Genomic DNA, 25,911 nt, shown 5'->3' on the forward strand with positions numbered 1-25,911 from the left:
CTAAATTTGAAAGGTCTGAATGACCACTATATAACACTCTATTACATAGTGGTGCTGACTGATAAGAATATTCTCACAATCTTATAAGTTGGGTGTGCAGGAAGACACTTAGTGATGGGCTAGAGGGAAGGAGATACATGTGTGAGTCATACCTTGAGTGAAGTGACTTTATTTGTTAGGGAATGAGGTAAGGACAGATTCTAATAGGTTGCTATTGTTTTACTGAGTTGACTTGTCAAAAATGACAAAATATCTTTTAGAGAGGGACAAAGACATTCTGTAAATATCTCCATGCAGATGGCAAAATGTTGGCTTTATTTCATGTATTTTTGAATGAAGAAAGTCTTGGTGAGAGGGCATTTCATGTCAATGAATTTGTTTAATTTTTCGTAAAAAGTAAGAACCTTTGGTCTTCCTAAAATGACAACATCATTTATTGATTCTTCCCAGAATGTTAACTCACAGAACATCAAAATAGGAAGTACAGGTACTTTATAATCTGTCAAGGCTAAGAGAATACCAAAGTCCAGATGATGCAGATATGAAGCCATCTACTGGCTGGAGCCGTGGCCCCACCCATCCTTCTAGGGTATACATACCACAGGCTGGGAACACTTCAGCACAAGGGGGCAGAAGGAAAGCCCTGCAAAGTGTAGCACACACAACTGGAGTCGGAACACAGAAAGGTACATTGCTGATAGACAAGTAACAATGGACCTGATTTCAGCTCTCTCACTGGAAACCTGGGTGCTCCTGGCAATCAGTTTGATGCTCCTATACCTGTGAGTAACCACCAAAGTCCCTCTCCCACTGTGTCTTTGGTTTGGGGTTATATTCAGGCATGCATTCTGGTATTGACTAGAAGGTCAAAACTGACATAGGAATCAGGGCTAGGAGAGATGTCTCAGTGGCTAAGAATACAGACTGCTCTTCTAGAGGACCTGTTTTTGTATCCTGCCTTCCACATGTGGCTCACAATGATCTACAACTACAGTTCCAGGGGATCTCATGCCCTCCACAGGTACTGGAACACAATATTAAAAAGTAATAGCAGAAGTTGAAATTAACTCTTGTAAAAACACTTTGAATTTACATGTTCTTATTTATTGGGGCTAGGGGCAGCATGTGAGACAGTGTGTGTTGGGGGGGGGTCAGAAGACAACTTTGGGAAGTCAGTTCTCTCCTATCGTGTGAGTCTTTTAGCTGAAACTCAGATTATGAACATTGGTAGCCAGTACCTTTATGGTGCAGGCTGCTAAAAGGACAGAAATAAAGTGACAACTGAGTTCATTGTGCATTTTTATTTTGGTGGAATGATATTCATATGAGAGCCTATATGTGCTAGGCAAGCACTGTACTACAAAGCTATACTCCTAGTGATACTAACGCTTAAAGTTAATATTGACATTATAGAGATCTGCTAGAGACAACTCACACACTGTCAACTCTGTCTTGTTGAGGTTTAGTGACAATATTTACTCTTCGTACTATCCAATTTGTTGCAAGGAGTCACTTGGTTCCCGGCTGCTCAGCCCCAAAATATTCACAAAGAAACTGTATTAATTAAATCACTGTTTGGCCCATTAGCTCTAACTTCTTATTGGCTAACTCTTACTTCTTAGCTTAACTCATTTTTAGTAATCTGTATATCACAACAAAGCTGTGGCTTACCAGCTAAAATTCCCAGTGTCTTTCTCCAGAGGCTCCATGGCTTCTCCTGACTCTGCCCTTCTTTCTCCCAGCATTTGGTTTAGTCTTCCCCTTCCACCTAAGTTCTACCCTATTAGGCCAAGGCAGTTTCTTTATTCATTAACCAATAAAAGCAACACATAAATAGAAGGACCTCCCACATTATTTCTCCTTTTCTGTTTAAAGAAAAAGGAAGGCTTTAACTTTAACATAGTAAAATTACATATAACAAAACAGTTATGAAGCAAGAAATATAGTTACAATATTTATATCTACTTTATCTTTTATCATAACAAAAGGAAAACTATATCTATTCTTCAACTCCATCAAGGACTCTAGAAGGGTATGATATTACCTAAGTAAACAGGAGGTGCATTGTAAGCAACTTTGAAAACTCTAGAATTGGCAGAGACATCTTGCTGCCTGGACAGTCACCCAGTGTTCTATTGTACTGTTGGGGCATCCATCTTGAGCCTACAGGCCCATAGTATCCAGCAGACTTTTCCACAAAGCAGGAAACTTCAAAGAGAGTTCTACCTATATTGGCAGTTTGTCATTCACTTTCTCCTGTGTCCTAGAGAAAGTCTAGGAGACCCTTTCATGAAGCAGGAACCCTAAAGTACCATCTCACCTTGAGGCAAGTTCAGCAGTCATTTCACTGTTAGTCCTGCATGTTCAGTTAAGCAGTCCAGGAAAGAGCAGTTTCTTGCCCAAATGGCTAGCAAACTCCATAAGGAGCCTCTTCAATGCCTACCTTTCTCTTGAAGTAGATTGGTGCTGCCAGAAACAGAGGAGTCCCATTGCAATAAAAAGTAGTAAATTCTTAAACATTTTAAATGCCATTTTCTGTAGTTTTTGAAAGGTTTGAAGAATACCTATCCATCTGAAATACATATCCATCCATCTAGAAAGTCTAACTAACATGACTATATGCTTGACTATAATAGATGATTATCTATTAACCTATATTTCATAAATATACATTACATTTTTAAATGGGCTACAAAACCACAATACCTTAATCAAGAGTAGAAATACATATACACAATATAACAAAATTGACCTTAAATTTATATCAATAGAGCAAGATCCATACCAATGCAAATCTCTATAGCATATCTCTCTTTAAATGTAAACAAACATTTATAGATAATATTTGGGAATATGGGCATAGTTTTAACCATACTTCTTCCTGCTGATTGGGGGCACTGTTAATCAGGCCCATGTGGGTGCCAATTTGTTGCAAGGAGTCACTTGTTGGTTCCCAGCTGCTCAGCCTTGAAATAATCACACAGAAACTGTATTAATTAAATCACTGCTTTGCCCATTAGCTCAAACTTCTTATTGGCTAATGCTTACATCTTAGATTAACTCATTTCTAGTAATCTGTATATCACAACGAAGCTGTGGCTTACTGGCTAAAATTCCCAGCATCTGTCTCCAGAGGCTCCTTGGATTCTCCTGACTCTGCCCTTCTTTCTCCCAGCATTTGGTTTAGTCTTCCCTGCCTACCTAAGTTCTACCCAATCAGGCCAAGGCTGTTTCTTTATTCATTAACCAATAAAAGCAACACATAGATAGAAGGACCTCCCACACCAATGATTGACTTTCAGGTTCTCGTTAAATCTACAAGAACTCAGTAGAAACAGACACAAACCATGGGCTGCAATACACACTGGATCCCTCACCTTTTTGTAAGCTCTCTAAAAACTGGAGAGGCAGCTAAGTTGTTGGTTTGTCTCATGTTGTGGTTTTGGTCATGTTTATCTCTTCTCTTCTGTATGTGTGGTGACAAGTTTTTCTGTTTTACTTTATAGATTTGGGACTAAAAACCATGACATTTTTAAGAAGCAGGGAATTCCTGGACCCAAACCTCTGCCAATTTGGGGGACTCTGCTGAATTATTACAAGGTAAGTGTTGATTCATGATAGTCAATAATGGTTTAGTTCTATTAAATGTTTCTTGGAAGGAAACTCTGAGCTTCCATGTCCTCATACTATGTGCTCTGATGAGGCTATATAATGTCCAGTGATTTATCAGGGATATATTGCCAACTTAAAACTATAAAATATTTGTGTGTATATGTGTTTTGACGTGTGTATTTATGTATTTGTATGTACATGAGTGCCATGAGCATGCAGGTACATGTATATGGATATGCACCTGCATGTAGAAGCCAGGGGTTGGTATTTTTGATCTTCTTTCATACTTTGAGGCAGGGTCTCTCACTTGAACTTAGCTTTCTCTGAATTGACTAGTTTAACTGGCCAGTTCATTCCAGGGATCTCTTGACTCTGCTTCTTACAAGTGGGGATACTGGAGTGTGTAGAAGGAGGCTGCTACTTAGTTCCCAGCACCTGGCTAGCTTAGGCCAGAAATAATCACACAGAAACTGTATTAATTAAATGACTGCTTGGACCATTAGTTTTAGCTTCTTTTTGACTAACTTTTATATTAATTTAAATCATATCTATTAATCTGTCCATCACCATGAGGTCATGGCCTACTAGTAAAGTTTCAGCATGTCTGTCTCCGGTGGCTCCATGATTTCTCTCTAACTCTGTCCTTGTTTTTCCCAACATTCCATTTAATCTTCCCCACCTACCTAAGTTCTGTCCTATCAATAGGCCAAAGCAGGTTCTTTAATCATTAATGGTAATCACAGCATACAGAGGGAAATCCCCCATCAGGAGTTCTTTAACCTCTGACTGTTATTTACACAGATACTGGGAATCCAAACTCTGTTTTTTATGGTGTGTTCTTCCCACTTAACCATCTCCACAGCTACCATAATCAATTCCCCCCATGTTTATTAATTTTGGAGTGAGTGTGTATGTGCCACATGCATTTGTAGGGCAAAGGACAATCTGTGAGAGTTAGTTTTCTCTTTCCACCATATGATCCCTAGGGATGAAACTCAAATTGTCAGAGTTGGTGACAAGTATGTTTTCATTTGGAACCATCTCACTGGCTCTGATGTCAGTTTATTGAGCCTCAAGTTTGCATTAGGTAAAATGCGCAGATCTCCAGCCCATTTAATCTTGATATTCAGGACATGTTGCTCAGACTTTGTGAACAAAAGGAAGTTTGTTTCTTACCCAGTGCAGATTCCAGGAAAGCACTTCTATACTTATTTGAAGAAAATTTTGAGGGGGTTTGTTAAGCTTCTAGGACATCAATCCTTATTCACTAAATTAAAATTCTCCTTTTTGTATCTGGCTCATGAGCAACATTTTCTCCTTTTGCTGACTATTTCTGAAGCATCAGCATAACACAGACCCACATACACATCTTTTGGGGACTTTTCATATACTTGAGTTCTTTGCATAATTATTATACTTGAAGGTATATCTATAGATCTAACCTCACCATGGTAAGATCTTCATGGCATGGTGGAGTTTCTTGAGAATTAGCATTTTGCTTTTGTCTCTACTTATAGGAACTTGTATTCAGATTAGTAATTGTTTCTTTTAGAAATATTTGATTTGTACCTGCGAGTGAGTTTATGTACATAAGTGAAGTATGTACAGAGGCTAAAATAGGACACTGGATTTGTTGGAGACAGAGTTACAGATGGTTACAAGTTGTTGGATGTGGGAATTTGGTTCAGAAATTGGACCCTTGGAAAGATCAACAACTGCTCTTAACTTATGAGTCACATCTCTAGCCCTACTGACAGATTTTCTATTCTGTTTTGTTTGTGTGGTGCTGAAAGTGGGATCCATGGCTTTAGACATGACAGGCAAGTGCTCTAACACTAAAATGTACCTAAAGCTGCTTCACCAGCCTGTACATGAGTGTGAACAGCCAGTGTGAAAATCTGAGACAAGATGATGGTTGTCAGTCACCTCATATACTGCACTACACAATGGGCTTTGTATTTTCATTTTAAAATATTAAAGGCAAAACCACTGGGGAAAAATGGTTTAACAAAATAGAAACATCAGTAATAAGTATGTCATTTGCCACATTTAAGTCTTGTTGGATCATTTGTAACAAACCTGATTTGATACCTGACCCATGGTCAATCCACAGCAGACCTTCCCAAGTTCACATCGGGAGGGTGAGTGGCAAAGCTTACTCTGCCGTCATCTCAGTTTTTTCTTCCCAAATTTCCTATGCTTAACTACCACATTCTTTAAGACAATTTATTATTATTTTTATTATTATTATTATTAATATCATAACCATTGTTATCATTAGGTGTGTGTGATGTGTATCTGGTGTATGTCTATGACTGTGCATGCAGAGGCCAGAGAAAGGGGTCATATGTCCTGCCTTATCATTCTGCCTTTTCCCACTGAGCCATCTTGCTGGTACCACTACATGTAATTGAAGAACTTTTCTCTGTCAGAAATGGTAAATCTCATTACACAGAATTTGAGGGCTTGGTTTTCTGGCTACAGAAGGGTTATTATTTCTTACAGAACAATAATGGATTGCATGTTATTTCTCTTTCCAGGGTGTATGGAAATTTGATGTCGAGTGCTACAAAAAGTATGGAAAAATATGGGGGTGAGTATTTCTGGAAAGTTCCGTGAGTTGACTCTTTTTAAGAGGATGTACCCTACTTACTCAAGGAAAAAGCCAGCTCAGAAATGAAGTATTGTAACTTTCTGTTATAATGGTGACACCATGTGTCATTAAATGCTGTGGATTGCAGGTCTAATTATTTTTAGAACATACTGTGAATTTTGGACAGGCTTTGAGGCTCCACGGACCCTGGGCATCCTGTATGGGTTTTTTATTATTTTACTTTATTTATTTATTTTATGAGACAGGGTTATTCTGTAACAGTCTTGGCTGTCCTGGAAGTCACTTTGTAGGCCAGATTGGTCTCAAAGTCACAGAGATGTACCTGCCTTTGCTTCTGAGTTCTGGGATTAAAAACATGGGCCAGCAAGGCCAGCAAGGCCTTGTGTTTTATCCAGTGCAGGCATATTATTTTTTCTCTTCCGAAACTTCCTTTTCATTACATAAAATGTACTGTTTTATATCCCTCTAATCTGCTCTGATAAATGTGTGATATCACCAGTATCAGTGGAGCATATTGGGAGGATTTGTTGAAGGATTCATAGTCAAGAAGATCGAGTTTGAAGCCAGCCTGGTTTACACAGGGTGTGATATCATCTCTTTGCCACATTCACTCATTTCCCTTTAGACGCTCTTACTCCTTATTCAATGTTGACTTTAGCATGTCTATTGACAGCAGGGATGGGAGGACATAGCTAAGCACTTGGGAAGAGATTAATGCTTAGCATTATAAAATTCCATTGCAGCATAGAGATTTTTTATTGTTGCTTATATTTTATTTTAAGTCAAAGGTGCTTTATCCTTCCTGGGAGAGAGTCACATAGCATGGTACACATATGTAGGTCAGAGGAAACTTGTGGTAGTTGGTCCTCTACTTTTAGAGTATTGAACTCAGGTGATCAGGCATGGTACAAGTGCCTTTTTTCTGCTGAGCTATCTATCATCCCCTGTCAAGATTTTGTTTTTCAGAGACAGGGTTTCTGTGTGTAACAGCCCTGGCTGTTCTGAAACTAGCTCTGTAAACCAGGGTGGCCTCGAACTCACAGAGATCCACCAGCCTCTGCCTCCTGAGATCTGGAATTAAATAAAGGTGTGGGCCATTACTACCCTGGACAAGACATTTGATAGAAGTGTATATCACTTTGTCCTGTCTTCTTGAGCTGATTTTGGAGAACCAATGTATTTAAAAACCAAAGTGTTCTTCCTTGGTTGTATGTCCTTAATGGTTCTGTAAAATGTCTGAAGCAGAGGCAGGAATTGTTCCCTATTACTGATGCTGGAGTTTGGTTAGAGCTTTGGAGTAGGTGTTATCATTACACTATTAGACAGAAACAAATGGGAGGAGGCTCTGGCTCTTCCTCCTTCTTCATATCTTCTCATCCATCCTGAACACAGGGATCTGCTGAGATGCACACCCCATAAAGACCATGTCACTCAGAGTCAATATCAGGCTTTGTTGTCTGTGCAATGGCCCTGTGTGAATGTCTTCTTGCAATATTCTTGATTGTCAACATTTGATAGTATTTTTCTTTAGCTTTTCACCGACCTAATATCTTTTTATTTTATTTATTCATTTATTGGTTTTTAAAAAAACTGGATCTCTCTATGTAGCCCTGCTGTCCTAGCACTCATTATGTAAACCAGGCTTGTCTTGAACTCAGAGATTTATCTCCTTCTGTCTTTCAAGTACTGAGATTAAAGTTGTATGTCATGCCTGGACCTAATAAGTTTTCATATGAAATATTTTTAACAATTCTTATATGTTTTGTGTGTCTGTATGTATAACAGTGAATTTAACTGGATTTACAGAACCATGAGTAAGCAAGAGGGTATTTACAGGAGTGTGAATAACTTACCAATGGCTCACTACTGACATAGACTTCTTGCCCTCCCCCAGCAACTATTTTCTTTTGATTTTTCTATTATATGTGCTCATGTCTCCCATGTAGCACATGTAAAGGTCAGAGGACAACTTGTGGCAGTCAGTTCTTTCACACCACCCTGTAGATCTCAGGGATTGGACTAGTGTTGATTGAGTCATTTTGCTTTTCCATCCCAGGAGCTAGCTGTGTGCAAGTCCTCAGACAGGCTCAAGACCTTGAGGTTCCTACTGGAGTGTTGACTGTCAAATCACCCACAGGGGTTGTGGAGGTAGCCCTAGCTGCAGGGAACTCAAGGATATGGAAGATAGCATTGCAGCTCTAGTCTCCATCCACTGGCTCTAATGTTCTTTCTGTGCTCGCTTCTATCCTACCTAAGTCTTGAAGACATTGGTATAGGATCCTCATTGAAATTCTGTATTTTCATTTGTGTTTTGGTTCAGTATCAAAGCCAGGGCCTTTTCTTAGCCAGGCATTCTCATCTTGCTTCCTCTGTGTCTTGCTTGTGACTGACTTTCTGCCTTTCCTCTTCCCAGAATTCTCCTAATCTGATTATCCTGCCTATACTTCCTCTCTGGCTATAGGGCAATCAGCAGTTTATTAAACCAATACAAGTAACAAAACCTTACAGCATACAAGAGCATTATCCCACAGCATTAAAAAGCCTCAGACAGAGCCAGGTGGTGGTGGCCCACGCCTTTAATCCCAGCACTCGGGAGGCAGAGGCAGGCGAATATCTGAGTTCGAGGCCAGCCTGGTTTACAAGAGCTAGTTTCAGGACAGGCTCTACTACAGGGAAACCCTGTCTTGAAAAACCAAAAAATAAAAAAATAAAAAATAAATAAAAATAAAATAAAAAGCCTCAGGCAAACAGCTTTTTTATGAATTCATACCCAAAACATTTGGCACCAAATGTAGCAGGAATAATTTAAAAGAAAAAAACAAAGACGGATAATTGGGGTTTAACCTGAAGATCAGAAAATCAAAGCAGCAAATCCACTAAAGAGCTCTTAACGCTAAGAAATCCTCAGACTGAAAGAGAAAAAGTTTCTGTCTCATCCTGGTTTATATTCTTCTCTAGTGCTGGGATTAAAGGTGTGAGCCACCACCACCTGAATCTGTTTCTGCATTGATCTTATATAGTCCAGGTTGACCTTAAACTCACAGAGATCCATCTCCCTCCATCCTCCAAATCCTGGCATTAAAGGAGTGCAACACTACTGCCTGGCCTCTAGTGACTTAGTTTTATTTTCTGGTATTCAGACAAACTTTATTTATAAAACACAAATAAAATATCACTACAGGTTGATCAGTTGTTTTCCCCCCACACAGGTTGTTTGATGGTCCAACACCCCTGTTTACTATCACAGACCCAGACATGATCAAGAATGTACTTGTGAAGGAATCCTATTCTGTCTTCACAAACCGACCAGTAAGTAACTTCCTTTTTTAACTAAAAAAGAAAGAAGAAAGATTCATTTTGTTATATTTATTGACGTGTCTATATGGCTGAATGCCACATGTGTGTAGGTTCCTATGGAGGCCAGAAGAGGGTGTGAGATCTCCTGTATCTAGCATTCCAACCAGTTGTGAGTGGCCTGACATGGGTGCTGAGAACTGACCCTGGCTCCCACAGAAGAGCAACAAGCACCCTTAACCACTGAGCCTTCTCCCAAGCCATATAATAATAATAAGCCATTTAATAATGCAAACCTTCACATTTTACTCGTTGAATTCTTTTTAGATACATGTAGCCCCAACTCTCCTGAAACACACTCTATAGACAAAACTTGCCCCAGCTTAGTAATCTACCTGTCTCTACCTGCCTCTGCTTTCCAAGAGCTGGGCTTAAAGGCATGTGCCAGTGTTGCTTAACAAGATTTTGTATTTGGTTTCTTTTTTTGTATTTTTTTTTGTTATTTTTATTTTTTCCAGAAAACCTTTTTATTATTTTCTTTTTTATTTTTTATTAAAAATTTCCACCTCTTCCCCTCCTTCCAATTCCCTCCCCTTCCCTCCACTCCCCTCCTCCTCCAGTCCTAATAGCAGTCGGGGTTCCCTATCCTGTGGGAAGTCCAAGGTCCTCTCCCCTGCCTAGTCTGTTTGGATGCTCACTTTTTTTTTCTTTTTCAAGACAGGGTTTCTCATGCAGCCTTGGATGCCCGGAAATTCACTTTGTAGACTAGGCTGACCTCAAATTCACAGAAATCTACCTTCCTCTGCCTCCCGAGACCTGATATAAAGTTGTACAACCTGGCTACTTCTTTAATTAATGAATGAAATGAATATATATTCACAATGGCTTTCATAATAATATACAAGCAGGGTCTAGGAATTCATTTTGCTAATACTGATGGCTGGAGAAAGTGTAAATATACTATATTATTTTGATCCAGTTGTAGATGGACACTTGTCATCTAGATTGTGTTTACATTTCCTGTTTCACAGGTCCTTTCTTATGTCTATGTGGTGCAGTACAGTTTATCACTGGTCTAGATTTATGTGGTGACAAGCACTCAGAATAGAAAGCAGCTCCTTGACTTGCTATTCCCTCTTGCTAGCCCATTAGATACCACATATGGCTTGCCTTCTTCTCTCCTTTTGTATCCATTCCCCTCCCCAGTGGATTATGCAGTTAGTGTGCAGTCTGATGATTATTCACCTGGTCTGCCTGTGTGGATTTGCTTGTGTACAATTATATCCCTTTGAGATTATCTCTCAAGTCTCTGGCTTTATTTATGTTAATTTTGTGTGAGACATGATTCTGAGCTCAATGTTCTTTCTCTTTTTTTATAATCATGGCTGCTCCACTGTTCTATCACGGGAAACCTATTGGTTCTCTAAATGCCATAGATCCTGGGGACTGAATTCAGGTTGTGGGCTTGTCAGCAAGCACATTTGTCTACTGAGTCATCTCTCTGTCCCTCTTTCAGCCTTTGGTCATCTGGTGAAGTTGACTGAAGGGCTAATTTGGATCTGCCCTTCATCAAGAGAAATCACTTTCATTCCTTCCTGTTGTGCTGAGTGCTTTAATATAAAGGCAGTTGGGAGACTCCACACTGTATAAAATAAAAGTGTGGAAGATTGTAGTAAAAAGGCTGCTTGTTTGTTTCCCATCGGCCCAGACTCCCAAAATAACCACACAGAAACTGTATTAATTAAATCACTGCTTGGACTATTAGCTCTAACTTCTTATTGGCTAGCTTTTATATCTTAATTTAACCCATTTCCATTATTTTATGTTTTACCACAAGGCTTGTGGCCTACCAGCAACGTTCCAGCATGTCTATCTCTAGTGGCAGCTTCGTGGCTTCTCTTTTACTTTGCCTTCTTCCTCCAAGCATTCAGTTTAGATTTCCCCACCTACCTAAGTTCTGCCTTGCTCAGGCCTAAGACAGTTTCTTTATCAGCCAATGGTATTCACATCATACAGAGGGGAATCCCACATCAGAAGATAGAAGGAAGTTCCCACCAGGGAAATTATATTTTTCCTTTTATCACTGCATAATGTATAAAGGAAAGAGACATCTTCAGCACTATTTCTAAATAAACAAACAAACAAACATCTGGAGAGATGACCTAGGGACTGACAGGTCTGAAAGAGGATGGGGGGTTGTTGCCTACATCCACATCCAGTGATCAACAAGTACCTATCAACAAGTACTGATCAACAAGTACTGTGAAGTACTCCTACTTCACAAGTTCCAACTCTCTTTGGCCTCTGAATACACTGCACACACATATGCATACATTCTATACACTCATCCATACAGACATATATAAAATATTAAAATGCATCTTTAAAACTCAAACTCCAAATCCTTTACGTGTCTCAGGCAAGGAGATGTTTTAGTAGATAAAGAACCGGAGTTTGGATGCCAGCATCACATAAAAACTGAGCATAGCAGTAGGCATGTGCTACCTCAGAACTCTGTTTGGAAGTAGATTGATCCTACAGGCTTGCTGGCTAGCTACCCTATCCAAACCAGAAACTTCTAGATTTACTGAGGGACCCTGTCTCAAACAAGGAAGTAGAGAGTTGTAGGGGAAGATGTCAGACCTCTGGTGTCCAAATGAGCATGCACACTGGTACTCTAGTCTACACACACACACACACACACACACACACACACACACACACACACCATATTTAGAAATCCCTTATTTTTCAACATTGCTTTTGTTGTAAATACAGAGCTGGAGAACTTGTTTGATGCAAAGTTAACTTTATGTCTGTCCATTTTTTATCTGCATAGCTCTGGAGAATCTACTAAAATTTTTGTACCCATCTTCTACCCCAACCCTGGAAGTAATTTTCCAACCACAGAGATATTTACATTTAGAAGGATCCTGAAATAAAAGGGTTTGAGATCTCAACAGGAAACCCAGTGAGCACCTGATTTTTTAAAGGTTATAGGAGATTCTGACTATTTTTGTATCTGGCATGAGGACTGAGACACAGTAAACAGTCAGTAACTAATTGTTATACACCAATATCCACTTAGTACTTTTGCAACCATAGCAACTTTTGGACTTACAGAGAACAATATTTGTATATTTTTGGAATCTAGGATATGGGCCCAGTGGGGATAATGAGCAAAGCCATCTCTATATCTAAGGATGAGGAGTGGAAGAGAATTCGAGCCTTGCTGTCTCCCACCTTCACCAGTGGAAAACTCAAAGAGGTGACTAAAAGGATTTCTAGCTGAAATGTTTGTGTTACTTGAGTCTCCACACCTAATAACCATGGATGCCTTTGTGTTTTATGCCTAGATGTTCCCCATCATTGACCAGTATGGAGATATTTTGGTGAAATACTTGAGAAGAGAGGCAGAGAAAGGCAAGCCTCTCAACATGAAAGAGTGAGTAGTGGTACATCCACTGTGGTTCTGGGAGAGGAAAGGCAACTGGGGCAAAAGGGTCACCCTTCTGTATGTCCCACATGTCCTGCTGCTCCTTCTTCCCTTTTAGACACTGGGTGACAAATGTACAATTGAGAAAGGAACACGAGAGTGCCCAGCTCACAAGGGTAGAGTGTGGGTAGGAAGAGAAGGTGTTTGGTCAATACCGAGATGAGGTGGCTTAGCCTGTCTTGGCCAAGAATGTGAATATTTCAGGTTTCTTGCTGCATGTGTTAAATCCCATGTCTCTCTCTTCAGAGTGTTTGGAGCCTACAGCATGGATGTGATTACAAGCACAGCATTTGGTGTGAGCGTCGATTCCCTCAACAACCCAAAGGACCCTTTTGTGGAAAAGGCCAGGAAGCTCATAAAAATAGATTTTTTTGATCCAGTATTCTTGTCAATAAGTATGTATGATGGTTTTTCTGTATTTTGACCCAATGCTCTTATCTGTAACCATGTTTTTCAATTCTGTCTTTCTCTTCCACATTTACCAAAACTAACAGCTCTAATGAAATAAAATTCACCCCCTTAATGGCATAATCCAATATTTTTAATGCATTCAAAAATATGTAGCCCATTACTTTTATTTTGGAAATTCACTTTTATTTTAGACAGGCTCTAACTGTGTTGCTATAGCCTGCCTGAAAGCTACTGGGTAGACCAGGTTAGCCTTGAACTTAAAGTGATCCCTCCTCCTCTGTCTACTGAGTGCTGGGATTAAAGGCTTAAGCCATTACTTCTGGCTTTGTTTTGGAGTTCTTTTATGTATCCTTTGACAACATCATACAGATATACAATCTATCTTGATTATACCCTCCCCTAATTCTCACCTTCCACTTCCCTGAGACATCCCAACACATCTTCCTCCCAATTTATGTCCCATTTTCTTTTTTAGTCACCCATTGAGTTCAATCAGTGTTTCCTGTTAGGATGCTGATCAATATAATTAGTACAGTTTCATTCAGTTTGTCAGTTAATAAGTGAACCGTGCCATGTCCTAGATATAACATTTCACACCACCCCTCCTTGGCTCTCACTTTATTCCCATATTTGAGATTAAAACTGTAGGGCTGTAAGCCTCTCTCTGCCTTTTCTCTTCATGATCTTGGTGTATCTTCATTTTATACTCTTTTGAGACATTTTCCATTCCTTGCTATGTGGAGGAGATCCTAAAATCTCATGCATGCTAGGCATGTAGTCTGTCATGAAACTGTATCTCAACAAATGTTACTATCACCTCCTGGAGTTCTTTGACATATTTTTATTTGATCAGAGTGTAATGATTAATTTTCCCATAACTCTGACTTTCCTCATCTCCATTCTGGTGCCAGTTTAAACAAAACTCCATCATGTCAGTTGAGAAACAAATGCAATTTTGGCTGTACTTTCTTTATTATTTTTTTCAATAGTAATAAGTTTATTTATTTATTTATGTGTGTGAGTGTGTGTGCATGTGTGTGTGTTTGTGTGAGTGCAGTTAAATTTTTTTTTTTGACTTGCCACCTCACAAATAATGACAGGGAGACTTAGGATTAATAATGAAAACTTGGCTTTAACATATATTTTTCCCAGATAGCTTTTGCAACTTAAATTAATGTGTTTCTTTTAATCTATGTTCTTTCATATGGCACAGGTAACTCTCCTCCATACTGTATGTCTGACTTCTTCAGTGTTTTCCTGGCAGCTCTTTGCCTTACTCCTTCTTAGAGTTGATGTCTTTCCCCAGAAACCTTGCCTATTCTCTTCTCCCAAGCTATTGGCCATTAGTTCTTGTTAAAACAACCACAATTACATATCCTCACACAGTGTAAACAAATATTCCACAACGTGCATGTGTGTGTGTGTGTGTGTGTGTGTGTGTGTGTCTGTCTGTCTGTCTGCCTGTCTCTGTCTGTCTGTCTGCCTGTCTCTGTCTGTCTGTCTGTCTTGGTGTTTGTGTGGTGTGTGACATGTGGAGATCAGAGGACAACTTAGAGTACTTGGTTCTCTCCTTCCACTGCATGGGATGCAGGATTCAGATTCATGTTGTTAGACTTTTCTGCAGGATCCTTTAGCTATTGAACCATGTCAATGCTCCCTGTCTGTATTTTGGATTCACACAAACGTCAGGAGCAGAGTTAAAACCAAGAGTCAGATTTATTCATATGGCTACTCCAGAGTGCAGAAGGAACATTGTGATGGTGACCCAGTGTGAGAAAGGTCACAGTGAGAATGATCTGCATGAGACACTGGTGACTAATTATTTGGATTGCTTCATGATTTCTCTAAAAGAAACTTGCATTTCCACTAAAACTTATTTTTTATCTTTCTTTTCCAGATATCTTTCCATTTCTCATCCCAATATATGAGATGCTGAATGTCTCCATATTTCCAAAGGATTCTGTAGCATTTTTCAAAAACTTTGTTGGCAGAATGAAAGAAAATCGCCTAGATTCTAACCAGAAGGTAAAAAGTGGTGGTCTCATGAGAGGTATAGGATTTGATAATGTATTGGGCTGTGAACATGTCAGCTGTGTATTTCCCTTCATCAATCACTAAATTTATTCAGAGAAGGCTAGATTTAGAGAAATAGAAGGAGCACTTCTTTTTTTCTGGAGGATGAGTAGATGGAGTTTTGAAAACTTGATTGAAAATAATACAGAAAGTTAACCCTTAGCAGTAAGAATGAAAACAAGAGTGGCCTGCATAAGGACTGAAATAAAAATATTCACAAAGCATAAGATCTGTGAAAGATTAATACTACCAAATATCCACCTTAGACGAGAGAGGAACTTTTCAATCCCTACGCCTAATTGAGGAACTATTGGCTTTTGATGACTGAAGAGTGTGGGTGTGTCCAGCAGTAGGTTACCCATGCACCAGTGTATGACCCCACAGTCAAGCACATATAGGCAGTTCCAATTGAACTCATAGGGTTATTAATAAGAAAAGGTAATGAAGTTTGTTGGAAGAAACATTACAAGAGATATAATTGGAATTAAATGAAAGAAATGGTGGAGTAGATATGACCATATTTTATTGTATGTTTATGAAATTCTCTAAGAATAGACAAAAATGATTAAAAGGGGAAATATTGTTTTCAGAGAATCACTTGAATCACTTATTGTTTTAAAATGTACCTATTGTGATTTATTGCAAGAGTGATTGGTAGTATACATGTATTGCTTCCTGGTTTAGCCACTGGTGTTCTTGTTCTTTGATGACTCAAACAACACTAACCACACTTGTGAATTTAAGGGAGCTACATTCTCAGAAAGGAGGTTAAGCTTCTGCACTCCTGGTCCACCTCTGACCTCTGACTTCTGACTTTACCATTGACCTTCCATTTTTGCAACTTCTCTTTCTGCTTCCAGCACCGAGTGGATTTTCTTCAGCTGATGATGAACACTCAAAGTATTTCCACAGACAAGGAGTCTCATAAAGGTAACCAATGACTCCCTGGTCTAGGTACAAGGAAAATCTCAGGGAATGGACAGGTTGTACAGAAAATGTACGGGAAGTTTTTTTTAGCAGAAGAATACCTCTGTCAGGTTACTGAAAGAAGGAGATGGCTATTATATAAATGGAATTTTCTAGAAGCACATGGGCACAAGTTCATTCCAAAAAGGAAGGGTAGCCATGATGGGAGTCTTCATTGGACTCTCTGTGTTACTTAGGAATGCACAGATGCTGTTTATGTCTTTCCCAGAAAGACAAACTAGGAACTATGCCTAGATACCTGAGTCTAGATTCAGTAAGGAGACATGTACCCAAATAGTACTGATGCTTTCTGTGAGTCCCTGGTGTACAAGTACTCTATCTTATTCTATAGTGAAGATTTACTTTTCTTTGTGGGTTGAATAAGTGGCATCTGGGGAAACCTTCTTTGAATAAACACACTGGTTCTCTTCGCTATTTTACATACTTAAATCTAAATTAAAGAATTTTATCTTTTCAGGTGGCATATTTATGTGTGTGCATGTGTATTGCATATGTGCACAACACTAGGTTTGGGAATGGGTATCAGAGGAAGGCAACAAGTATCTTGCTCAATCACTCTCTGCCTTATTTCCTCCAGACAGGTTCTCTTATTAAACCTGGAGCTAGTCTGGCAGTTAGCAGGTCCCAGTGATCCATGGATTTGAGGTTACAGGCATCATGTGTTACCACACTTGGCTTTTGCTATGGGGACTGAGGATTCAAACTCAGGTCCTCATGCTTGTACAGCAAGTGCTCTTACCCACCGAGCCATCTCTCTAGCCTCCCTAGGTTTTCATTTTAATTTAAAACCACTATCACTATCATAGTGGCAAAATGATAGCATCCCAATTCCAGGCTTAAATCTACATGTGTGCATCAGTAGCTAATGTAAAGGGAATCTTCTGTTCTTACATATCTTCTTATTTCTAGTGCACACAATCACTTATATATAGCAATATGATCTTCCAGGACCCCAAATTTGCTTTATAAATTCATCAATGTGCTTTGTGTTAAAATATTCTCCAGTCTTTTCACTTGAAATCCTTTCATGTGCTCAGCTAACTCCAAATTCTTCTATATCTCCACCTTTTGAGACCAGGTCTTATGTAGCCCAAGCTGACATTCATGGTGTGCCTGAAAATGACCTTTTAACTTCTATGCTACCATGTCTAGTTTATAAAGTGCTGGAGATGGAACACATGGCTTCAGAAATGCCAGGCTAGCTCTCCATCAGCTAGCTCCTTAGTCCTTATGTTTCATTTTTGATAGCTAAAACATATTAATTTTAAAGATAACCTCTGATTGTGGGTTTATAGTCCATTTTCAATTTAGTAGCAAGTATTTACACTATTTGGTAGAAAGAATTTGCCAAGAAAAAAATCATATCTCATGGCAACAGGTTTACTACTGCCTGTAACTCAATCTCTATGGGCTCCAAAACCATCTTCTGTTCTCCATGTGTACTTGTACACATGTGTGCGCACACAGACATATGTAAAACTTAAGCTCTGACAGAGGACTGGAGTTCAGTACCCAGCACCTACCCCTGAAAGCTCACAACCTTAAAACTCCATCTCCTGGGTAACAGATGCCCTCTTCTGTTCTTCATGGGCACCTCTCCACACACAGCACCCCTACACAATGAATACACATAAATAAAAAATAAAAAATCTTAAAAACAGAATAAATAACGTGTCTTGAAGTTATCTAACGATGATGAGGAACAGAACATAAACCATGGGACATCCTGGCTAAAGCAATAGTCCCTTTCTCTAGCTGTGTCACATGGACATCAAAGTGATAACAGTCCCAGGGTGATTGAACAGCTTCTCCATATTTGTCTATAGGGAAACTGGAGCCTCATTTGATTTTCTCCTCATCTCTTTTGTGTTGGTCCACCCTGACTGGACTTTCCTGAATATTTTCTTACTTTCAGCTCTGACTGACATGGAGATCACAGCCCAGGCAATTATCTTTATTTTTGCTGGCTATGACACCACCAGCAGCACCCTTGCCTTTGCCCTGCATGCACTGGCCACTCACCCTGATATCCAGAAGAAACTGCAAGAAGAGATCGATGTGGCTCTGCCCAATAAGGTGAATAGATGGTGCTTGCAGTATGAGTGAAAAGAAGACCCTCCTCATTACCTGCAGTGCTATGTGTGTGTATGTGAAAGAGAGATAGAGAGCAAAAGCATGTGAGCATCTGTGTATGTGTGCGTGTGTGTGAGTGTGTTTGTGTGTGGGAGTGCACACGTTTGTAGAGCACAAGCCTACACTGTGTATTATTCTTAATCACTCTCCACCATGTTTTTAAACAGGCTTTCTCACTGAACCTGGAGCTTATCAGTTTGGCTAGGCTATCTGGCCAATTCCCTTTTCCTGCCCCCCCCCCCCCCCCGCACTGGGATTAAAAATGTGTGCCACTGTGTCTGCCTTATGGATGATGTGTATCTGCACTCAGGTCCTCGGGCTTGTGTAGTGGACATTTCACTATTTGAGGCATCTTCCCAGCCCTAAGTATTAGTTAGTTACTCTAACAACTTGTAAGAGGCTGGGTAGATGGCTCAATGGCTGCTCTTTTGGAGGACCAATTCAGGTTTGATTTTCAGCTCTCGGCTCTCTGTAATGCCAGTTACAGAGATACGGCACTCTCTTTTGACTTTTGTGGGCACAGTACTCATGTGGTTCATATACACATAAGTAGCAAAACACCTCCACACATGAAATAAAACAATTAAAGATCCCTTCAAAATGTATTTTAAGTGCCCAAGTCTTTTTAAATGCTGAGCTCTGCTTTGGAGCCACTGAGAACACAAAGGTACAACAAAGACCTGTTGAACATTAAGGTAAAATCCCAGCACAAATCTTTTTTTTTCTTCTCAGGCACCTCTCAACTATGATAAAGTGATGGAGATGGAGTATCTCGACATGGTGCTGAATGAAACCCTCAGATTATACCCAATTGGTATTAGACTTGAGAGAGTCTGTAAACAGGATGTGGAAATTGATGGTGTGCTTGTTCCGAAAGGGTCTGTTGTGAATGTACCAGTTTATGCCCTTCACCATGACCCACAGTACTGGCCAGAGCCTGCAGAATTCCGCCCTGAAAGGTACCAGAAAATCAGGCATGGGAACCCACTCTGAGCTATGATGGCCTGTGTATGCTATGGTGTATCTTATGGGAAGATGACTTAAATGTGGTTTTGCAACCATTTTCATTCTATGAGGAGAATGGCAAGGAAAGGGAAGAAAACGAAAAGAGGGAAAGAGAGAAAGGAAAAATGTGCCAATTTAAATACAGAGTGATGTTTTTCCTCCTTCCTCAAGTAGCAAATGACTGAAGTATGTGATGGGAGCCCATTTTCCTACAGTCTGACTGAAATGTGCTTTTCAGGCATGTAACCCAGAATTATCCTGAATTAACTTTTAGATTTAGAAATGTATTTTTTTCTCTTTTTTTCTCATTCATTGACAATCGCATACATAAATAAAGTAGTTTTGGTCACTTCCACCTGACATTGCCCTGTCTTTTCTCCCTCCCACACGTGTTGAATCTCTACTTGTCCCCATCAAGTCTTCCTCCTGTTTTCACGAGTTCCTTCTTCCTTGTGACTCATGAGTTTAATTAGGGTTGCTCGCATAAGTGTAGAAATAGAAGTTATTTACTGGAGTATGGACAAATCCCCAGTAGTGATGCCCCTGAAGAGAATTTTCTCCTCTCCCAGCAACTGTTCACTGTCAAAAGCTCTTTACTGGCATGAGGTTTCTTGAATTCCCTGCACATCCATGATGGAATGCATCAACATGGTTTAGTCTTGTGCAGGAAACCACAGTTGCTGGGAGTTCATGAGGACAACGGCTGTGTCGGGTCCAGAAGACAGTGTTTCACAACCACCCCTCTCATTCCTTGGTTTTTACTTCTTTTTGCTTCGTCTTCTGAGATGTTCCCTAGCCTTGGTGGGATGATTTAGATATCCTATTAAATGCTGAGCATTCCACCATCACTTATACTCAGCATTATGACCAGTTAATGGTTTCTTTGTTAACTGTTTGTTTCCTAGTACAGTCAGAAGCTTTTCTGACCAAAACTGAGAGCAGCACTAATATTTGTGTGTAAACAAATATCTAGAAGACAGTTTGATACCAAGTCCATTTAGCGAAACAACAGCAGTACTTTGTCTCCTAGAGCCAATGACCACACTAGCCATAGGAATTTGATCAGATTTACAGTATCAGGCATTAATTCCACCTATAAATTGGAACTCCAATGCAATCAGACAATGGTTGATTACCCCTAACCCGTAACGCCACTATTGTATGTATATTGGGCACACAGGATGCATTTTCTCTCAAACAGCATTTGTTTCATCTACCATATGGAAAGTCTTATAGGACAAAGAAAATGGGAAGGACTTTTTAGTGTACAATACTCAGAGTCAAATACCTGGAAGCAGAAGTTCAATGAACCTTTCTCAAAATACATGTATATCTTTTGTTAGATGTCTAAAGGAAACTTTGCTTTGCTAACTTGTCAATCATCTGTGTCTCCAGGTTCAGCAAGGAGAACAAGGGCAGCATTGATCCTTATGTATACCTGCCCTTTGGGAATGGACCCAGGAACTGCATTGGCATGAGGTTTGCTCTCATGAACATGAAACTTGCTCTCACTAAAGTCCTGCAGAACTTCTCCTTCCAGCCTTGTAAGGAAACACAGGTGAGGGAGAAAACTATCTTTGTAAATAATGATCTCAATTGAAAGTTCTGTGTAGAAAAATGAATCTGCTTCTTTGAGTTTTGCTAATTTGTTTTATGGCCAAATGAGTTATTTGTACTCAGGAACTTTTGGTTCTGTGTAAATAAGGAGTCAAACTGTAACATTCAGATGAGTTAGTACAGGTCCCTATGAAAAGATTATATGTATTCTGTTTGAAGTTCCAGTCATGCCCATTGGAGTTTGAGTATGTAATGTCCTAGCCAGAGGAGCTGTGATCATGACTTCATGTTTGTTGGGTGGTGCTCTCTTCTTCAAGAGCTCAAAGAAGCCCTCCTCTGACAGTCTTGTCAATGACTGCATGTACATTAGAATCACTGAGGAGCTGTACAACTCATTTATGGGGTCTGAGATGTTTCTCAGTTGGCATAGTACTTACCTAGCACTCACAAAATCCTGTTTCCCATGCACAGTACTGCATGAGGTAGCTGTGGTGGTGCATTCCTGTAATCCTTGCACTCAGGAGGTGGAAGCAAGAAGATCAGAAGTCCAAGTAATTCTTGGCCACTTAGTGAATTTGAAGCCAGTGTGGATTACATGAAATCTGACCTCAAAAAGAAAAACAGAAACTTGTGGTTCCTGGCCATTTCTGAAGCCCTAAAATAATTCACCTATAGTGTGGCTTTAAAAACTCGTTGCTGACTCAGCATGTGAGACCAAGTTGAAAATTATTATTTTAAAGCACAAATTGATAGGGCTCAAGAGATGACTCAGCAGTTATGAACACTTGGTGGTCTCCAAAAGGTTCAGTTCCAAGCTCCCACATGGGGGCTTACAACCATTGGAGACTCCAAGCACAGGGGCTTTGATATGCTTTGCTTACTCCTGTGAGACAGCACACATGTGGTATACATGCAGACAAAACATTTACATACAAAAGAATGAAAATGAATAAATCTTTCCAAAGTTCCTATTTATGATGAGCTCCAACTTTATGGGACATCTTGACAGTTCTACCTCAGATCTCTGGGGTTCATTCACCAGAAAACAGGTAGTTGTCATATTTCCATAAATCATGTTTCTCCCCCTATTTTCTGCTTTTGTGTTCTTGTTTATTCCCCCAAATCAATATTCTTCTTGGGTTTCTTTCCTCATTTATTTTATTCTCTTCTTTGGCTTCCATGGGCTGTTTTCATCCCCTTTGCCTATGTTTTGTCATTAAAGCCACCAGTTTGTTTATGTTTGTTCTCTCTATATTGAAAAATATCATTTCTCTTTTTTATGTCACTTCATATTATTTCTTCCACAAACTCCAAATGGTTTTTAAGGAGAGTGTGTATGTTGAAAGTCTTTAGTAAATGGCTTAAAGTATGGTTAACAATTATAATATTAATAATTAAATTAGAAAACATTAAGCCAGATAAACCTTTAATAAACACCATTAGTACTCAAATTTTATATACATCTCTTTTGTATGCCTCTATGGAAAACACGTGTATAATACTTAAAATCTAAAAGGAATATGATGGAGCATTTGGAGAAAGAATTTATACTTTTCTGAAAAACTTGTTCCTGTTCATGCAAAGGGATAGCTAAAATTTACAGGACTATGTCTCTTTGTCAGTCATTTTTACTTGTGGATGAATAGAGGGATGGGAATGGTTTTTTTCTGTGGTTTGAGGCTTAAGGAAGTTGTGTAGTTTTATGTCCATACAACCTCACTTATTTTACTATTTTCTTACTAAAATATTTAAACAATAAGCATGTACACAGTTTCCAATGCACAAAGCAAGGTTCTAGCTTTGAGAGCCCATGGCACACCTAACATGGGATGATGCACTGGGAAGCTCCAGTCATATTAAATTTGACACTTCTATATCTTCATGACAACATTGCTCCCCTTCCCTCTCCTGTGATCAGATGATAACTCTGTAAGAGGCATTCCCCCACCATCTCTGAATAGCATGAGACTAAAACACCATAGAAAACACTGTAGAACTGAGAATTCTTCGCGTACCCCATCCCTACAAAACAAGAGTAGACTAGAAAAGCAAGCAAATATCTGTAGTTCTAAAGCCTTGTCTAGAATAGGTTCAACTGTAGTGACAACATATAATTTAGGGGCTGAGGACTGTCCACAGACTTGAAATGTATCTTCTCAGAGTTAGCTTGCAAGTATCAACAAACCAAAAATAGCATTTCAGGGTTTAGAAAAATAATATGACATAATAACCTAGGAATCAGATTAAATGTTAATCTTGTCTTTTTACTCTAAATCAACACAGAACAGAAATAACATAAACCAACATAACTTCATCTTACATTCTATATACAGTAGATTCTCAATTAACATTATACCCAATAGTGTGGATGTATGCTCTCACCATCTAATTGACACATCTTGGAGAATAAGGAAGTCAAAATATTTTATGTTAAATGCAGCTTTTAGGTTTCTGCAAAAATTATCATTCTGAATATTTTAAGCTTTTCTTTGGGGATTGCCATTGTTTCACTCATTGATTTTGTTGTTTTTCTTACACTATTGCAGATCCCTCTGAAATTAAGCCAAAAACCATTGCTTCAACCGGAAAAACCCATTGTTCTAAAGGTTGTGCCACGAGATGCAATCATAAATGGGGCATGACTTTCCATCAAGAAGTTCTGTTGTGTTTCTCAAGGAGGTGATTTCTAAGAACATTGAAATTTTTAATTTCCTTTATGAATAAAACCCAGGTGATAATCGGGTTTAAATGAGTGGCCTTGATGGATCATTATGAGCTTTCATACATGTACTGAGCTTTCTCAGTGTCGATACTAAGTGTAAAAAAGTGTGACAGTCAGTGACAGAATGAGAAATTTATTTCCTCTGGTCTTCCATTTGTTCTTTTGAGCCTTTTCGAGAGTAATCTTGCCTCTACATTTGATCAGTAAAACATTTTTAATGAAAATGTGAAGTATTATAACAACTCTTATTGTAAAATTGATATGATGGTTTAGTTGCAATATTCTACAATAAACATTACACTGAAAATGTAAACATCTCTTTTAAAAAATAAATTCATTTGCTTGTTTATTTTGCATCCTGGCTAGTTTCTCCTCCCTCCTCTGCTCCCAGTCCATTCCCCTACCACACTGCTCTGTTTCCCTCCCCAGTCCACTCCTCCCCTGTTTATGTTTAGGAAAATGCAGGTGTGCCATGAGAAGTGTGAATAAAACAAAGGATATGAAGTTTCTATAAGACTAAGCACCTCTCCATTTATCCAGGCTGGGTTGAATAAGGAGTTGGGTTCCAAAAGTCAGTAAAAGAATCAGAGGGAGCCCCTGCTCCCCTTTTAAGGGGCTCACAAGAGTACCAAACCGCACAATTCTAACACACATGCAGAGTGCCTAGATCAGCCCCATGCAGGCTCCCTGGTTGTCTCTGTGTGCTCTTATGAGGCCAGATTAGCTGATTCTGTGAATTTTATTGTGGTGTCCTTGACTCCTCTGGCTCCTACAATCCTTTCTTCCCTTCTTCTGCAAGACTCCCTAAACTCTACCTAAAATTTGTCGGTGGGGCTTTATCTGTTTACATCTGTTGTTGGATAAAGCCTCTCTGATGAAAATTGGTCTAGGAACCAGTCTGGTCACAGACAATGTCCAGTTCATGATATATATCTGCTATTTCTAAGAGTCTTAGCTAGGGTCATCCTTGTAGATTTCTGGGAAATTCCCTTGCATCAGATTTTTACCTGACCCTGAAATGCCCTTTGCTTTCCAGAAGTCTCTTTTAGTATTCTCCCCCTCTGTGCTTCACAACCTGACTGCTCATGAACCCTTACCCACCTGCCCTCAGTCCACTTACAGAATCTCTTCTATTTTCCCTTCCCAGAGATATCTGGGCATCCTCTTTAAAAAGACTTATTTAAAATTCGTTTTTATATTAAGTGAGAGCTTCATATTTTGACTATAATAATTAATTTCCTCTCACCCAACTCTATTTTTCTCTCCAACTGTTTCAAATCACACAAGACTATGGTATCCAGTTTATGTTGGGTAGCTTTTCCTGGGTGTGAGGCCTGCTCTTGAGTGTAGTTGACAAACCCAGGGTCACTCCATTAAAGAAAACTGACTTCCCCTCTCTCAGGGGTTATAAATTGACAATATTTTCTTGGATAGGGGTAGGATGCTGAGCTCCTATATGCTAGGATTTTCTCTGGTTTGAGCCCTCCCAAATCCCCCTCCCAATGTCATGTCTTCTTTTCATTTATAAGCAACTGAGTCTAATTAGTGTTGCCCATATGTTCATAGTATGGGGTCATTCACTGGCGCAGATGCAAATATCTGGGGCTGTGTCTCTGAGAAAAAAAATGACTTTTCCTTCTCTAGTAGCTAAAAACTCTCATGAGCTCCTCAGCTATGTCGTAGGACTGAAGAGCCCCTCCACATCCATTATGGAAAGATGATTGGCTGATTTTGTGTGGGTCTTGTGCAGGTAACCAGAACTTTTGTGGCTCCATGAGTGTAATTGTCCTCTCAGGTCCAGAAGACACCAAAAACTTAATGCTTTTGGCTTCATAAACAATGTAGTTCGGTCTAGTTGAGATCTAGTCTTATTAGTAGAGGTGAGTGTAACCCTCGTTGACTTTTCCTATTGCTTGGAAATATATCCATTCAGTCTGCCATTACTTGTGTGTATGTTGTATGTTTGTGTATATATTTATGTGTTCACATGTGTATCCATAGGTGTGT

General features: G+C 39.4%; 1 protein-coding gene across 2 annotated transcripts; it reads left to right on the plus strand.

The window, feature by feature from the left end:
* Positions 1–607: 607 nt before the first annotated feature.
* Positions 608–24,253, plus strand: LOC119824660 (cytochrome P450 3A31-like). 2 transcript variants are annotated; one of them, XM_038344980.2, is made up of 13 exons: positions 608–782; positions 3,507–3,600; positions 6,153–6,205; positions 9,436–9,535; positions 12,675–12,788; positions 12,877–12,965; positions 13,263–13,411; positions 15,325–15,452; positions 16,361–16,430; positions 18,403–18,563; positions 19,353–19,579; positions 21,021–21,183; positions 23,729–24,253. In XM_038344980.2, exons 1-13 carry the CDS (start codon positions 712–714, stop codon positions 23,822–23,824), a joined length of 1,515 nt encoding a protein of 504 aa, XP_038200908.1. In that variant the 5' UTR covers positions 608–711; the 3' UTR covers positions 23,825–24,253. The 2 variants fall into 2 exon arrangements, with proteins under 2 accessions (XP_038200908.1, XP_038200909.1); XM_038344981.2 differs by lacking the exon at positions 608–782 and adding an exon at positions 3,335–3,383.
* The last annotated feature ends 1,658 nt before the right edge of the window (positions 24,254–25,911 follow it).

This window comes from Arvicola amphibius, chromosome 10 (genome assembly GCF_903992535.2).
Source record: "Arvicola amphibius chromosome 10, mArvAmp1.2, whole genome shotgun sequence".
In the NCBI taxonomy this organism is placed as follows: Eukaryota; Metazoa; Chordata; class Mammalia; order Rodentia; family Cricetidae; genus Arvicola; species Arvicola amphibius.

Coding starts and splice junctions, on each gene's coding strand:
- LOC119824660 (XM_038344980.2), top strand. CDS start 712: ATGGACCTGATTTCAGCTCTCTCACTGGAAACCTGGGTGCTCCTGGCA. Junction 13,412..15,324: donor TCCAGTATTCTTGTCAATAA/GTATGTATGATG, acceptor TTTCTTTTCCAG/ATATCTTTCCATTTCTCATC. Junction 16,431..18,402: donor AGACAAGGAGTCTCATAAAG/GTAACCAATGAC, acceptor TCTTACTTTCAG/CTCTGACTGACATGGAGATC.